Source organism: Myotis myotis, unplaced genomic scaffold (assembly GCF_014108235.1).
Source record: "Myotis myotis isolate mMyoMyo1 unplaced genomic scaffold, mMyoMyo1.p scaffold_m19_p_10, whole genome shotgun sequence".
NCBI lineage: Eukaryota > Metazoa > Chordata > Mammalia > Chiroptera > Vespertilionidae > Myotis > Myotis myotis.
This window is the reverse complement of record NW_023416314.1, coordinates 80052218-80066837: the sequence shown is the minus strand read 5'-3', so window position 1 is coordinate 80066837 and position 14620 is coordinate 80052218. Positions and strand designations below refer to the sequence as shown.

The following is a 14620-nucleotide window of genomic DNA, read 5'->3' as shown; positions in this document are numbered from 1 at the left end:
TGTTTTGCCAAGTTGCATTAATTTTTATAATTTTCGTATTTGGTGGTAAATGTTTTTTTAATAAATAGGAAAGAAAAACATGCCTGTTACTCTGTTTTCCCACAAGACTGTAGGCTCTCTAAGGCAAAAGCAGCCTTATCTTTCCTGATGACCCAGCACCTCAGAGTGGCTCTCAGTAGGCACTCAGAGTCCTCAGTGAATGACAAGTTACAAGCAAATGTTTACATCTCGAGTCTGTAGTGCCTCTGGGAACAGAACCAGGTGTTTCTTTTTCTGTAATTTTCAACCCAGTCAAACTCATAGCTCCCCTCCTTTATATTTTTTAATAAAAATTTTATAATGCCTCCTTTATCATTTTGAAATGAAATTTATAAATAACATATTTATAAACAAAATTTTTATAATAGATCTTAATTGTAATATAAAGAAATGACAAAATAGCATGTATAGTAAAATAATGTGTTCCAGTCAATATATAATTGCTTGGAAATGAGTACACCAAAAAACAATAATAATAGTAAAACATCAGGTACTTGGCACCTACATGTATAATCTACAATACAGATGTGATTTTCCAAAATGGTGGGGGGAAAAACTTAGTGAAGTTCAGTAAACAAAATACAATTTTAGAAAATTCAAGATATGTTAAAACTGTGAGGAAAAACACCTTGTGGACCATTTTACACTTCGCAGACATCTGACATCTTTGCCTCTGCCATTAAATGACAGTGGTGCCCCCACCCCATCCGTGACAGCAAAACATGCCCCTAGAGATTTCTAAGGTGCGTCCGTGGAGGAATTTCACACTCTAACGAACGGCTATGCTCACAGAAAGAGGTCTTCTCCTTCCGTGTCAAATATCTGACTGTTGTTTCTTCTTCTGGAAGATCCTACCTGGATGTAGACATCACTCTGTCCTCAGAAGCTTTCCACAACTATGTGAACGCTGCCATGGCGCACGTCAACCGGGCCCTGAAGCTCGTTATCCGTCTCTTTCTGGTGGAAGATCTAGTTGACTCCTTGAAGGTTCGTTCTGCTGCTCTTTAAGCTTTAGGGGGTGAGGAAAAGGAAAACCAGAGACTAGGTCATACTTCAGAGGAAAAATAGTGAGTGGGGTTTCCACAGATAAAAACAATTGTATGCTTGTTTCCATCAACCTGTAAAAATGGACAGGAGTCGGTGGAGAAGGTATCTCATAAACCTGGAGAACTAACAGGATAATGTAATCGACAGAAATGCAGTTACAGTCTTTGGGCCTAAGAGAACTACAGAATTCTCTTATCCACCCTCAAACGTACAGTGCAAATGGGGTAACCTTTATTTTGAAATGATTTATGGCATACATCACTAAATTTATGTAGACTTAACTAGCTAGAGGAAAATGGCATTGGCTAACCTGAAGCTTGTGTCGTAACTATTCCTGCTTCACCCCCTGATATTGGCCTTCACAGCTGGCTGTCTTCATGTGGCTGATGACCTATGTTGGTGCCGTTTTCAATGGGATCACCCTTCTGATTCTTGGTAAGATGGCAAGGAAAATGTCTCCATGCTCTTTGAAGTCATTGGTAAGAGTTAAGAGCGAAGAGAATGCCCAGCATGGCTCCATTGCTTCCGAATGGCCCCGCCTTTAACATCCATGGAGACCTTGAACCTAGATATTGTGTGGCTGTAGGTTTATTAATTTGGTCCTAATTTTAAATATCAGAACAGCTAGAAGCAAAGGAGAGTCATCTAGATTTGATTTACATATGGGGATCTTAAATTTATAAGAATCAATGTACCTGTATCTAACTGTCCTTAATTGAGAGATCTAGACATTTCTCATATTGGAGATCTGTGTTTCCCTGTATTTCATGAGGAAAACCTGTGTGTTACTTGAGTCCTGAGACTTTGTGACTGTCTCACACTTATACTTGCCATGCCCCATGATTCTGTCTTACAGCTGAACTGCTCATTTTCAGTGTTCCAATTGTCTATGAGAAGTACAAGGTAAGCTTCGGCCTGCTTCAAGTCAGATCATGCCAGTTGATGTGTGACTAGTTTTAGTTCATTTTTTAGGTATGGACAGTTCAGAGCAGCCACACCAGTTGATGTGTGACTAGTTTTAGTTCATTTTTTAGGTATGGACAGTTCAGAGCAGTCTCTTCCATTCCTGTAGTCCGACTTTATAAGTCAGGTGCCTGTAAGAAACTGGTAGCAGGGGTTTCCTCTAGTAGACAAACTGTCTAGGAGAGATAAGGGCAGGAAGACTACTTTTTATGCTTAGTTGTGTGCCTTTTGTGTTTTTATCACATAACTGCATTATCTGTTAAAATAAGTTGGAAAATATTTAAAGAAATAAAAACTCATATCTAAAAAGAAAATATTAAGGGTAATATGGGACTCAATCAGTCTGAGCAGGTGTTTGCATTGTGGAATGGTGCCTAAAGAGTATACTAGATTTATGAGGTTATTATTTTTGGATTAAGTCATCCATCAGCAGACTATTTGGTATTAAATGAATTAGTCTTACCCAGGAGCCAAAATATATTTATGATTACAGGAAATAGATTAGATACATTATCTAGTATTCAGGAAATGCTATTATAGTCCAGTTTCTCTAAAGAAAACACCTAGCAAGTAAGACTCTGCAGAAGAAATTAGTGTTTTTTACTGCAACTGAATATGGGATGTTTATGGTTTAATTTAAAGTCTGAAATCTGGAGTTTTAAAAACACTTATAAAAGCTGGGCATTATTTTCATTTTCCAGAATATTCAGTAGTGTTTTTTAAAAATAGTTACACTTAGAGAAAAGAACATTGCCTTCAGGAAAATTGTTAATCTGTGTTGCCACAACTAAGTCACTTTCCTTCCTTAAAGACCCAGATTGATCACTATGTTGGCATCGTGCGTGATCAGACCAAGTCGATTGTTGAGAAGTAAGTATGCTTAGGTTCCACGTTTCCTCACAACGTGCTCCCACCCCCGCCCCAATGACGTTTTGTCCCGGTGTGAAATGTTGGTGCCAATTTTTCACCCTGAAATGTGATTTTCTCCTTGGGGGCAGGGGGGGGGGGGGGCACTTTGGTTAATAGTTTGATTTTACAAGAAATTATTTCAACTCTTTTTTTAAAAAAATCTTAACCTGGTCTTAACCTGGTCTTGTTAGGTGTACATTGGAGCTAAAACCAGGCAAGGACAGTTAACACAAAATATGTATCTAGTTGCTGTTCACTCAGGATTTTGAAAGGCGATCCTTGCTTACTTGGCTTTGAACCTAATGTCTTGAATTGGTAGTATTGGCTGACTTGGCCCCCTGCTCCGGGATGTAACACTTGTAGGGAACAGTTTTGACATTAGCTGAGGGGTGTGAATGGCCTTAGTCATGGGGACACTTAATAAACAAAATAAAAGGCAGCTTTGGTGTCCCATAGGGGACGGGGAACTGTTGCCAGTTCCTATAGTGTTTTACTATGTCTCCTTGACTCTGAGTCCTGGTTTCTTTTATGGCACCAGTGGGTGAGCAGGCATTTTCAGAGAAATGGGCTGCCAGTGTGTAGTCAGCAGATGTTACGCCCAGGTCCTTCCGGAACCCCCCCCCCCCCCCCCCCCCCCAGTGAAGGACCCAGGAGGTCCTGGCAGTGAAAGAGGCAGCAGGCAGCAGGCTTAGTGGCAGCGGCAGGAAATGGATCTTCGCAGACCCCTCACCTTGACTCACACCAGACTCTTCACCCAGAGGAAGCCTCCGGAAATGGGAGCGGTTTTTCACACTGTCCAGCGAGTCTAGGACTGCCCGCCAGCATCACTGTTAAAATAAAACCTAGCACTAATGGCTACTTTTACTTTTTCCTCCCCTCAATAGGATCCAAGCAAAACTACCTGGAATCGCAAAGAAAAAGGCAGAATAAGTACATGGAAACCAGAAATGCCACAGTTACTAAAACATTTAATAGTTATACTGTTGTTACTTGTACTATGAAGGAAAGTGCTCAGTGTCAGCTTGAGCCTGCATTCCAAGCTTTTTTTTTTTTCAATTTGGTGTTTCCCCCTCCTTTCCTTTACCTGCAGAATCAAGCACAAGAATTATTGGACTAAAAAATGGACTGATATCTTAAAACATAAAAGAATAAAGACAGAATCAATTGAATAGGCGAAATCAATACCTTAATGATGGTGGAGCCTTAATGGTGATGTAGTTTGAAAGGGGAAAAATTGGAGGGTAAAGGCGAAGAATATAAAACACCCCTCTTGGGTTCTATTTCGTTTCCAAAGCTATGTAATTTTCTTACATAGCTGCCCCTCATAATTTTTCCTTTATTTCTAAGTTAAGAAATAATGGTTAACTTAAATTATCTGGGGATAAGAGTGGGATTCCTTCCCATGAGCTTGTGGGGTTTTTGCAGCCCTTGACCCCCTCTTCCTGCCCCACAATGTGAGCAGCCACTCTTCATATTCCTCTTCTTCACTTATAGATAAAACTTTCGACTCTGAGTAACTTATAGGTGATAGTAATAATTCCTGGTTACCAGAATGCCAGCTGATGGCCGAGAAGGGAAACAGCCCAGCGGGTGGGATTGGAGCTCTGCCCTCCGTGAGCCCCGCTCCCTCCCGCCGACCCTGGAAGGAGCGGCTCCGCCATGGGGGAAGGTGGTGTGTGGGTCTCTTGGACACTAGTTCCAAGCTTTAGTTCAGGAGCGTATTTCTGAATGTGCTTTCCTCCCTCTTCCCTATCCACCTCACCTCAAGTTTAATAAATATGGTTGTACTTTTCTTATTCTGAAACAAATGTCTGTAACTGCTGTAAACTGCTGTAACTTGTGAGAGGAAATCCCTGCATGTGGGCTCCTCGGTTGTTGAGTTATTGTGATCCTATCTCAGTCCGTGGAGGGGGACACTCTCCAGAGGCAAACCACAGAAACACAGGCTTTTCTTTATCTTTTCCCTGCGGCCTCCCCCTTCACCGGCTACATCTCCACCCTGTGCTCAGCGTTTCACCCTGAGGGCCGGCCCGCTGGCTTGGGAGGAGATGGTGTGTGTCTGTAGTTGAGAGCACAGAGGAGTGTAGGGTCATAGGCAGTTGGAGCAGAGGTTGGCTGCTGGCTGTGATGTTTTGAGGGTTCCTTTCCTCTTCGGGCGCATAGAATGTCCTAGCACCTGTGCCATGGCCCACAGTGCTCCTCCTGAGTGTGTTCCAGGAGCCAGGTCAGGGCCGCCCACAGGGTCAGATGGTGTTGATGGGCTCTGTGCACAATTAAGACAACAGAACAGCTCACATGGAAGGGCGATGGGGACCTTGGATTCCCGTTTGAGACTGTCTTCCTCCCCTTCCAGCACGAAAACTCAGTAAACGTGAAAGGCACCGGTGAGTTCCTTCAGGCGTAGCTCATGCTAACCCAGAGGGAATGCGCACGGTGACTTCAGAGTAGGGGCCATGGTCTCTGATGGCCCCAAAGCACTGCAGTGTAGAAGGTGGCAGAAGGAAAGTGTCTTTCTACTTTTGGGGGGAAATTACTTAGGCATTTAGATGGGTAAAAGGCATCCTTGCCTTACTCCATTCTATTTCTTAGCCCCCTTTCCTTTTGAAATTTTCAACTGATTTCATGTCATGGCATAGAAAATGCATTCTCCAGCCCCGTCCTTGGCCCTCCCAGGAAGTCAGTGCACTGGTGATCTTTTTGGGCTTCCCCTCCCAAGGACTTTGTCTGCACTGGAAGCCTGCACCTCTAGCTCTTTTGTTCTGTTAGTGCTGTGTTTAGATACTTGGGCAGATCTTTGTGCCACACAGGAATTTTTTTTTTAAAGAAAAACCCATAGATGAAAAATTAATGAAACTGTGCGTGTGTGTGCGTGCAACATTAAAATATAGTAGCACTAAGGAGCTTGAATCTTGGTTCCTGTAAAACTTTAAATTGATGTGGTATTAATAAAAATTAAAAAGAAAAAGCCTGGTGTCATTCTGCTAACTTTATTCTTTATACACAGTTTGAATAAAGAACCAAACAAGGCTTCCACTGGCCCCCACCCCACTCCACTTTTGCGGCTTTTAAAAGCAACTAACAGTTGATACCAGTATTGATGCCCAAGACTGCGGAACTTCCACAGGACAGCGAGGACGTGCATTTGGTTTCTGAAAGGAAGTAGGAGCCCCTCTAAGAGGTGAGCCTCAGGAGCAAGGTGAGGAGTGGAAGGGCCAGCGGGGTCTGCGCCCCGTTCGGTCTCACACCAACTGAGGGTCCCTGCCCAGAACACAGGAAGCAGCTTCCAAATCACACACGCCCCATGCACTCAGTCGCCATGGAAAACGGAAACTAAATACGTCGGGTCTTTGCTGAAACAACCTGTCACCTGGGACTCACTCTCCTCCAAAACTAAGGCTGCCCTGCCCCTTACGCTGGATTTTTAAAACTTACTCGACATACCTTACAAAACTTAGGCTGAAACTTAAAAAAATAGTAACTGATGCAAACTTGACAAATATGCATACAAATGTTTGAATAATGTCACTAACATGGTACATAAATATGTATTCAGAGTAACATTTACATATTGGCCATAATAGCAAGCATACCATTAACAAAAAGTTCATGAAGCAATGTCACCTGTTCACATCAGACCCCGAGGCAAGGAGGCATACACCTAGAGATGAGGACGCCCTGAGCCCTGGGCAGTGAGGCCATAGCTCCAGCCAAAGCAGGAGTCACCCCCTGGCCCTTCCTAGATCGCTGGTGCTCAGCGTTGAAGTGGGCTCCATTTGTGATCATTGAAGGGCTCATCTGAACAGATTGCTGGGCCCCACCCCAGTGTCTGATGCAGTCAGGTGGGGCCTCCTCATTTCCGTTTCTGTTAGTTCCAATACAATGCTGGTCTGGTGGCTACTTGGAGAACCCCTGGGGTGCTTGGGGCTGCCATGGCGCCTTCCACTCCCATCAAGAGGAAACACCATGCCTAACCCGCGCTCTGCCCTGGCTTACCTGAACTTCGGCAGTGGGCTTGGGTGAATATAACAGGCTGCCCCAAGATGCCTACTGTTTCTGAACAGGCAGAGTAGCAAAAGTGGTAGAATACTAATTCTAGATTTGAGAACAGCTTGTGTGAAGGAGAATAAAAGAATGGCAGTGCCCAGCCTGGTGCCATCCATAATCCCTGGTCTCAAGCTTGTAATACTGCCTCAAAAACCCTGGAGGTGCACACACTAGTAACTCACTTTCCGGTCAACTGCGAGGCCATGCCCCCGCGGCCACACCACCCACACGCAATGGCGGAGCCCTTGCCCTAAGGGGAGGACTGGGAGGCCTTGGGCCAGGCAGCAGTCAAACCCACTTAGGTTCTGGAGAGGGCTGCTGCCCACACCTCCCGCTGAGCCTGCGTGGCAAGGCCTGCCTTAGTCATTCCAGGGAGGTGTGCCTTCTTCCGCCCCCAGGTCACAGCTAACTGCACGGACGGCCTGCAGCACCAGCGCGGGCCATCCTGTGGTCGGTCAGATGGGGACATTTTTATGACTTACCAGAGATTGGGAGGCAGCGTCATATAGTGCAAAGAAACTGAATTGGAAGTTTTTTATTCTGGTTTTGTATGTTCCTAGCTAGCTGTGATCATTCAGTTTCTGGGCTTCCTCTTACCTATCTGTGAACGGGGTGGAGGCGGATACTAGTTACTCTGCAAGGTCTTGCCAACTCTGACAATCTTGAATTATATAAAAATGCTATAAAATCCGTGGTATAAAATCCAATTCCCAAATCAGGAAGAGTCGAGGGGACCGGGCCTGCGGCACTTGAACCCTGGGCTCTGGCCTGGGGGGTGGGGGGTGGGCTTCCTCCTTGCTGTTCCCCGCGCGCAGAGGCAGCCGCTGCCTCCCCACTCTCAGGCCTTCAGACCCAAAGAACCGGCCTATGCGAAGAGCAGGCGCTGGGGCCGCGGAGTCACCGCGTGGGACGTGTGGGACCCTCATCCCCCTGCCCTCACTCCGTTAAGTCCTTTCTCCACCGCCTCGCAGCTTATCTCTGATACTCGCATAATAAATAAGACATTTGCACGCAAAGGTGACTGGGACAGCTCTCTCCCGCCCCTCCCCTTTCATATAAAAGCATTAAATACAGTTTCAAAATAAAATACAAAGAGCAAAAGGGCCTGCTTTGGGGGCCACCTGTTCTCCACAGGAGAATGAATCTACACATCCCTCTCGGACCTGCCTGGGAGATGGCGGGGCCCCTTCCCGGCCCGCCGCGGGGAGAGAAAGAAAGGCCGAGGCCCGGCCCCAGGCCCTGGGCCCTGAGCACGGGCGGCGCCCACCGCGTACAGAGGGGGACAGGGAGGGAACGGGACTCTCCCGCCCGGGCCGGGACCTCCAGTGCCCGGGTTCGGCCCACGGAGGCGCCCAGGGAGGCAGCAGCGCCTGAGCTGCGGGGTGAACGGGGGCCCCAGAGCAGGAGAGGCGCAAAGGAAAAAGTGCTAATCCCTTTCGATCTCGGTCCCGCAGGCGCGGGGGGCACCGGGAGGCCGGTGGGGCCGCCAGCGTGCGGTGCCCGCGGGAGGAGGGCGCAGCCCGGCGGCCCCGGCCAGCTCATCCCGCCCACGAACCGCCGCCAGGCCGGGTGCGGCGCACCTTCCCCGCCGGGCGGGCCCCGGGCCCCGCCTCCGGAGCTGCCTGCGTCCGCGTCCAGGCCTCCGAGCGGCCGCGAGGAGCAAGGCCCAGACGCCGCCTGACCCGGGCTCCTGCCGCCGGCGTGCAGCGCTGCTGAGCCGGGCCCCAGGCCAGGGGAGGGGCGGCGCGGCCTCCCCGCCCTTCCCGCAGCCCCGACTCGGCTCCTAATACTGACTGTCGGCGCCCCGATCCTGGTCCCGCACAGGACCGCCGGGCCGGGGCTGCAAGCTCTCGGTGCAAACGCCTGGAGGCGGCTGTGGCTCCTCGGGAAACGCGGGGCCCGGTGCGGGGAGGGCCAGGGCGCGAGGTCCGATTAGCCCGGGGAACTCCACGGCCCCCCACCGATCCCCGACCTCCGCCCGGCCCGGCCAGCGGGGGGCAGTGGCAGCGCTCTCCCCGGCCAGGCCGCCCCCGCCCGGCCCGCGGGTCCGCTGCTCCCATCACGCCCGACACACGGCGCCCGCCTTGAGGTCCGCGCCGCCGTCGCGCGGCGCCGGGGCGGGCGGCCCGAAGCCCTCGTGGCCGTAGCAGCGCAGCGCCGCCTCCTCGTAGGCCTCCAGGATGGTCTGGCGCTCCTCGGGCGTGAAGTCCATGGAGAAGGGGTGCACCTGCAGGATGTGCCGCTTGATGGTGCTGACCTTGAGCGTGGCCAGCGCGCCCCCGCACACCATGCACACCAGGCCGCGCCGGCTGCCGTCGTAATCCATCAGGTACTCGCCCCGCCAGCGCGGCTGGTAGTTTCGCCGCTGCTCTCGGCTGCGGGGCGGCGGCGGGGGCGGGGGAGGCGGCGGCGGTGGGGGCAGGGGCGGGAAGGCGAGCCCCCCGGGCTCCTGGCCGTCCTCCTCGTCTTCCTCTCCCTCCGCAGGCCGCTCCGACGGCTCCCCGGGAGAAGGCGGGGCGTCGCCTAGGAAGGGACAAAGACCGCATTGGCGCGCGTGGGCCGAAAGCCGCAGCGTCCTGCGCCTCATCTTCATACCCGCCCCCCTCCCCCCCATCTCCTGCCCCATCCTCCCCAAGCTCTTCTCCAACCTTCCACTCACTGCCCGCTTCGGCCCAGCCCGCTCTCCCTCTCCACCTGCCCTGCGCTCCACCGGCTCACCCCACCACTCCTCCTCCTCTGGCTCCTCCTCCTGGTCCCCTCCCCCCGCCTCGGAGGCTGCGGCTGTGCTGGGGGCGGCAGGGTCCTTGGGGGGCTCGGGGCAGGGCAGCCCCAGGGCCAGCAGGTGGGCGGCCTTCTCGCTCCACTCCTGGGCGATGAGGGCCTTGACCGGCCCGCTGAGGCGCGTGGAGCCCGGGTGGCGCTGGCGGATGTGCCGCTTGATGGTGCTCATCTTGAGCGAGGCCAGCGCGCCCCCGCACACCATGCACACCAGGCCGCGCCGGCCGCCGTCCAGCTCCATGAGGTACTCCAGCCGCCAGCGCTCCTGGTAGTGGCGGCGATGGTCGCGGCCCCGTGGCCACCGGCCTGGGACCCCCACCCTCTCGCCCTCCTCCAGCTCCTCCTTCTTGTCTGCGGGCCCGGGCCTCTCAGGGACCCCCCCAGCCTCTTCCTTTACGTCTGGGGGACTGAGATCCTGAGAGGAGGGGGCTCCAGCAGCGGGGGCCGAGTCCTGGCTTTTTCTGGTCAGGTCCTGGGGGACGAGGTCATCGTCTGTTGGGGAAGGGGTGAGGGAGACGGGCTCAGCCTGCGGGCGAGGTTGCCCTTACCCACGCACAAGGGGGGGGCCCTGTTCCTCACCCCAGGCCCAAGCTAGAGGGCCGAGCCAGTGGGGGGGGGGGGGGGAGGAGAGGAACAGACCCCACTCTGCAGGGCCACCTGGGCCCTGGGATGGTCCTCGCACCTGGTGGGGGCTGAGTGAGCTCAGACAGTGTCTCGGGTTGGCCACCCCAGGCCTGCAGCAGGGCACTGCGCTGGGGGCCGCTGAGCCCCAGGGAGCTGGGGTGCACCTCCAGCACGTGGGCACGGATGTCATCCAGATGCAGGCTGGGCAGTGCCCGGCCACATGCCATGCACACCAGCCGGTTCCCCCGAGGGTCATAGTCCATGAGACACTCTGCCCGGAACCAGTTCTGCAGGGACTCCTTCAGCCTCCGTTCCAGGCGCCGAGCCCCCAGCCCCCTGCTGCCCCTGGCCTTCCGGGAGGCCGAGTGGCGCTGGCGCCGAGCCCGGGGTGCCACTGGGCCCCCTCGTCGCTGGCGCCTGCCGGCCCCACCAGCTGGGGCTTTGCCTGAAAGGGTTGGAGGGAGGGAAGGAACTGAGATGCTGCCCTCTGGGGAGCCCCCCCGCACCACAGCCAGGTCCTCCACCAGCCTCTGCTCACTGACTCAGCCCCTGGCCTAGCTGTTGTCCTCGTGTTCTCCCTCCTGTCTTCAGTCCCCCCTCTTCTAATTCTGCACACAAACTCTGAGACCCACCACTCCGCCCCCAGACCCAGATTCTAGCACCTTCTCTGGACTTCGCTGTGCAGCCATACCTTTCCAGCCCTTCCCCTGCCTACCCTCCAGCCTCCACTCTCCTTGATCCTTCCAAAGCCACTGAAAGTCAGAGCTGTCTGGGATGCCGGAGACTCCCTGGCCCCGCCGTCCCTCCCCCACCACTGTGCAAAGGGCAGTGAGCAGACCCCACCCAGAGGGAGTCAGGCAGTTGGCCGAGAAGCCAGGGTTGTCCCCACTTGGCCCCACCTGCCACCCAGGCCCCTGCCTCTCCATGTCCTACGTTACCTGGGCCCTTGGATGGGCAAGCTTGGAGGTTAGCCCCCTCTTCTTCCTCTTCCTCTTCCTCCTCCTCCTCCTCCTCAGGCCCCTGGACCCCCAGGCCCTCAGCCTCTCCACAGGCCCCCAGCCCCAAGTGGGCATCCCAGCTGTTGCTGATCACTTCCTTCTCCCGGGGACTCCAATGCAGGGAGTAGGGGTGCTTCTGGCGAATGTGCCGCTTGATGGTGCTGAGCTTGAGCGTGGCCAGGGAGCTGCCGCACACCATGCACACCATGCCGTGCCGGGCAGGGTTGAAGTCCATCAGGTACTCCAGCCGCCAGTGGTCATGGTAGTACCGCCTGTGGTCACGGCCTGGGATGCGGCTCTTTCCAGGCCTGGAGGCCCGGGCCTCGCAGTGGTCTGAATATTTCCTGCCTGAAGATGGTGGTCCCCTGGACCTGGAGGAGGGGAGGGGGGCACTCCCCCAGGACCCCAAGGCACCCCCTTCCAGATGAAGATCTTGCCCTGAAGAGGGGGAAAGGGAGACAGTTTTTCAATCTCCGATTTCCAGGGAAAGAAGCCAGGGCTTTGGTGTTTTGTAGCCCAAGAAACGGAGGGAGGGCTCGCTCAGGGGCAGGAAACCGATGACAACAGCAAAAACAGGGCTGTGGGAGAGCAGGGAGTCAAAACAGTGGCCCTTTAGAGAGGGTGAGGGCCCTTTGAGAGAGGATCAAGAACAAAAGGATGCCCGGCACTGCGAGGGACTAGCTCTGACTTTTTAAAAAATAAGGTGAAGACCAAGGAAGCAGCGGGCGCTGTAAGGCACCCTTTTTGGACAAGAGCCGTAGGGGTAAGGCCAGGAGAGCAGCATGCTGGGCGGTTACAGCCGGAGCGGAGCGGACAGCGGGGCGAGAACAAAGGGGGCATCTGTCTGTATCCAGGGCTGCACGCAGGACCCACCCGCGTGAGGCCCCGGCCAGGAGGGCCCCACCCAAAGAGCTTCTTCCTCTTTCCAGGACAGCCTCCTGAGAGTCCCGTTTCAGGGGGACTAAGCACTGTCAGGTCCCCACATAGAGGCAGCCACAGAAGGGATCCCCGTGACAAAGCTGTCAGCACCTCCTGGGAAAGGCATGTTTGGGACCCTGACTTCCCTGGAGACTTTAAAAGGGGTTCGGTCAGCAGGAGGGCCACCAGAGTGGCCCCCGCCCCTGGGAGCCCAGTAAGTCTGTCTGTAGATTTGTTTTTCGCTCTGGCCGGGAGCTGGCCACTGCCCAGCAATCAGAGGGCGGGCACCCGAGCCGCCAGGAATGAGCCCAATAACCCAGCAACGTTCCCTTTTGCCAAACAGACGGAGATCCAGACCAGACCCCCACCCTAACTACAGTTTGGACCCAATTTTTATTTAAGCCGAATAGACAGGTGTGATTATTATCCAAGTGGAGAATCTCAGGGTACAGGATAGGGGAAACAAAAGACAGGAGGACCAGAGAGGGCTCCCGTCGCCACTGTATTTTGTTTAAATCGCTCCAAAGAAAAAATACGGGCTTCAGAGTTAAAGGCCTGGGTTCGAGTCCCGCCTTCACTGGTAACCTGCTCTGCGGCCTTTCATAGCTCATGTCGCTCTCTGGGCCTAAGCTCTTTGTCTGCAAAGGCACTGGATAGCTCGCTGGTCTCTTAAGCACCTTCCAGCGCTGGATCTCTGATAGTCTACGGTGGACTGGCCCTTTAAGAGCCGAAAAAAAGGGGGAGGAGCCGAGATTTTTTAAAAACAAAAGGGGACGGGGAGAGTTGGGGGGGGGGGGTCTCGGAGGTTGGGGCCAGCTCCCGGGCCTGACAGCCTCCACGGGTCTTAAGGCGTTGACCTTGCAGCAGGGAAGGAAGCAGCGGTCTCCTCTGGGAGCGAACGGGGAGGACCGGCTGATGCCACTACAGCTGACAAATTGTGGCCAATTTTTCTGAAAAGTCCGGAGCTACGCGGACAGGAGGGGATGTCAGCCTTTGTGGGCGAGCCCAGCCCTTTAAAACTGCCCGCGGCGGGGAAGGTAGGGGCGGGCCCCGAGGCGCCGGCCGTCCGCTGTCCCAGGGAGAGCGTGGGGTACCGTCCCTGAGCAAAGGCGAGGGGCGCCCGAATGAACACGGCGGAGCTCCCGGCTCCGCTCATCTCGGGGGACCCCCAAGGGGACCCACAGTCTGCGCGGACTTGGAAGAGACCGCGGATGAGGGAGAGCACCTGGGAGTCTGCGACGGAAAGGGGCGGGGGCCGCAAGTCCGACAGCCGAGAGCGCGCGGCCAGCCGCGCCCGGCCAGGCCCTTTTTGGGGCCCTCGGACCGGACCTCCAAGGCGGGGGCCACGGGTCCCTTTAAGGGGTGGGGATCCGCCCGAGCCCCGTGGGCCGACCCCGGGAGCTGGGCGGGGGGCTCCCCCGCTGGCCCTGCATCCGCGACCCGCGCCCGCCAGGTGGCGCCCCCGGCCGCCCGGCCCGTGTCCCCCCCTTTGTTCGGCGGCGTAGAGGGGCCCGGAGCCCGGAGCCGCAGCCCTCCCATCCCCCATGCCGGGGCCCCCACCCCCGCCGCCGGCCCCAGCGCTTACCGCCGTCGTCGTCCTCGGGCTCCGCGCCGCCGCTCGATCCCGCGGGCGGCAGCCGTCGGCCCCGTGCCGAGGCCGCTGCTGGCCCGGGGCCGCCCCTGCCGCCGCCGCTCCGGCTCCGGTGGTCCCCGCCGGGTTCCATGCGCCGCGCCGTGGAGCGGGGCCCCCGGGCGGCGGGGCGCGGGGCCGGCGGCGGCCCGCGCGGGGCACTCGGGGCGCGGGGCGCCGGAGCGCGGGGCGCATGCAGGGGCAGCGGCCGCACGGACGGCTGGCTGCTCGCTCGGCGGCGCGGGCTGGACCGGGGTGGGGATTCCTGTCTGGGGGCCCCTGGGGCTCCTTTAAGGGCTCCTGGGTAAATTTAAAGGGGCCGCGCGCTATTTCCTTCTGCCAGCTCGCGGGGGGCTCGGGGGGAGAGGCGGGAGGCAGCGAGTCAGGCCGAGACTCCGCAGCCGGCGCCCGCCCCCGGACGGGAGGAGACGGACCTCGCCACCCGCGCGGGCCCCCACCGTCGCCTCCGGGGCTCCGGTCCCGGCTCCCGAAGGGTCACCGAGTTGGCGAGGGGCGCCGCGTCCGTGGCGACGCGCTTCCAGCCCGGCTCGGCTCGCAGCCGCTGCACCCTCGGGGCATCGCGGCGCGCGGCGCCGGCGGGGGGTCGCCGGGGAGACAGCCTCTCCCGCGCAAGCTCGGCGCGGCCCCGGAGCGGACGCGACTGGCAGGG

General features: G+C 55.7%; 2 protein-coding genes across 5 annotated transcripts in view; one reads left to right on the top strand and one right to left on the bottom strand.

Annotated features, from left to right (window-relative positions):
* Positions 1–4754, top strand: part of RTN3 (reticulon 3) — a 40218-nt gene extending 35464 nt beyond the window's left edge. For 2 of the 3 annotated variants that reach the window (XM_036326863.1, XM_036326862.1), the window contains 5 exons: positions 888–1026; positions 1452–1521; positions 1943–1989; positions 2861–2919; positions 3843–4754. In XM_036326863.1, coding sequence (XP_036182756.1) covers positions 888–1026; positions 1452–1521; positions 1943–1989; positions 2861–2919; positions 3843–3888 — 361 coding nt within the window. In that variant the 3' untranslated portion in view covers positions 3889–4754. The remainder of the gene's footprint in view (positions 1–887; positions 1027–1451; positions 1522–1942; positions 1990–2860; positions 2920–3842) is intronic. The other variant, XM_036326861.1, reaches the window with a different exon arrangement.
* On the bottom strand, positions 4015–14080 carry CUNH11orf95 (chromosome unknown C11orf95 homolog). 2 transcript variants are annotated; one of them, XM_036326864.1, is made up of 5 exons: positions 13906–14080; positions 11343–11840; positions 10463–10849; positions 9721–10272; positions 4015–9525 (listed from the first exon to the last, which is right to left on the bottom strand). In XM_036326864.1, exons 1-5 carry the CDS (start codon positions 14042–14044, stop codon positions 9062–9064), a joined length of 2040 nt encoding a protein of 679 aa, XP_036182757.1. In that variant the 5' UTR covers positions 14045–14080; the 3' UTR covers positions 4015–9061. The 2 variants fall into 2 exon arrangements, with proteins under 2 accessions (XP_036182757.1, XP_036182758.1); XM_036326865.1 differs by lacking the exon at positions 10463–10849.
* Between the last annotated feature and the right edge of the window lie 540 nt (positions 14081–14620).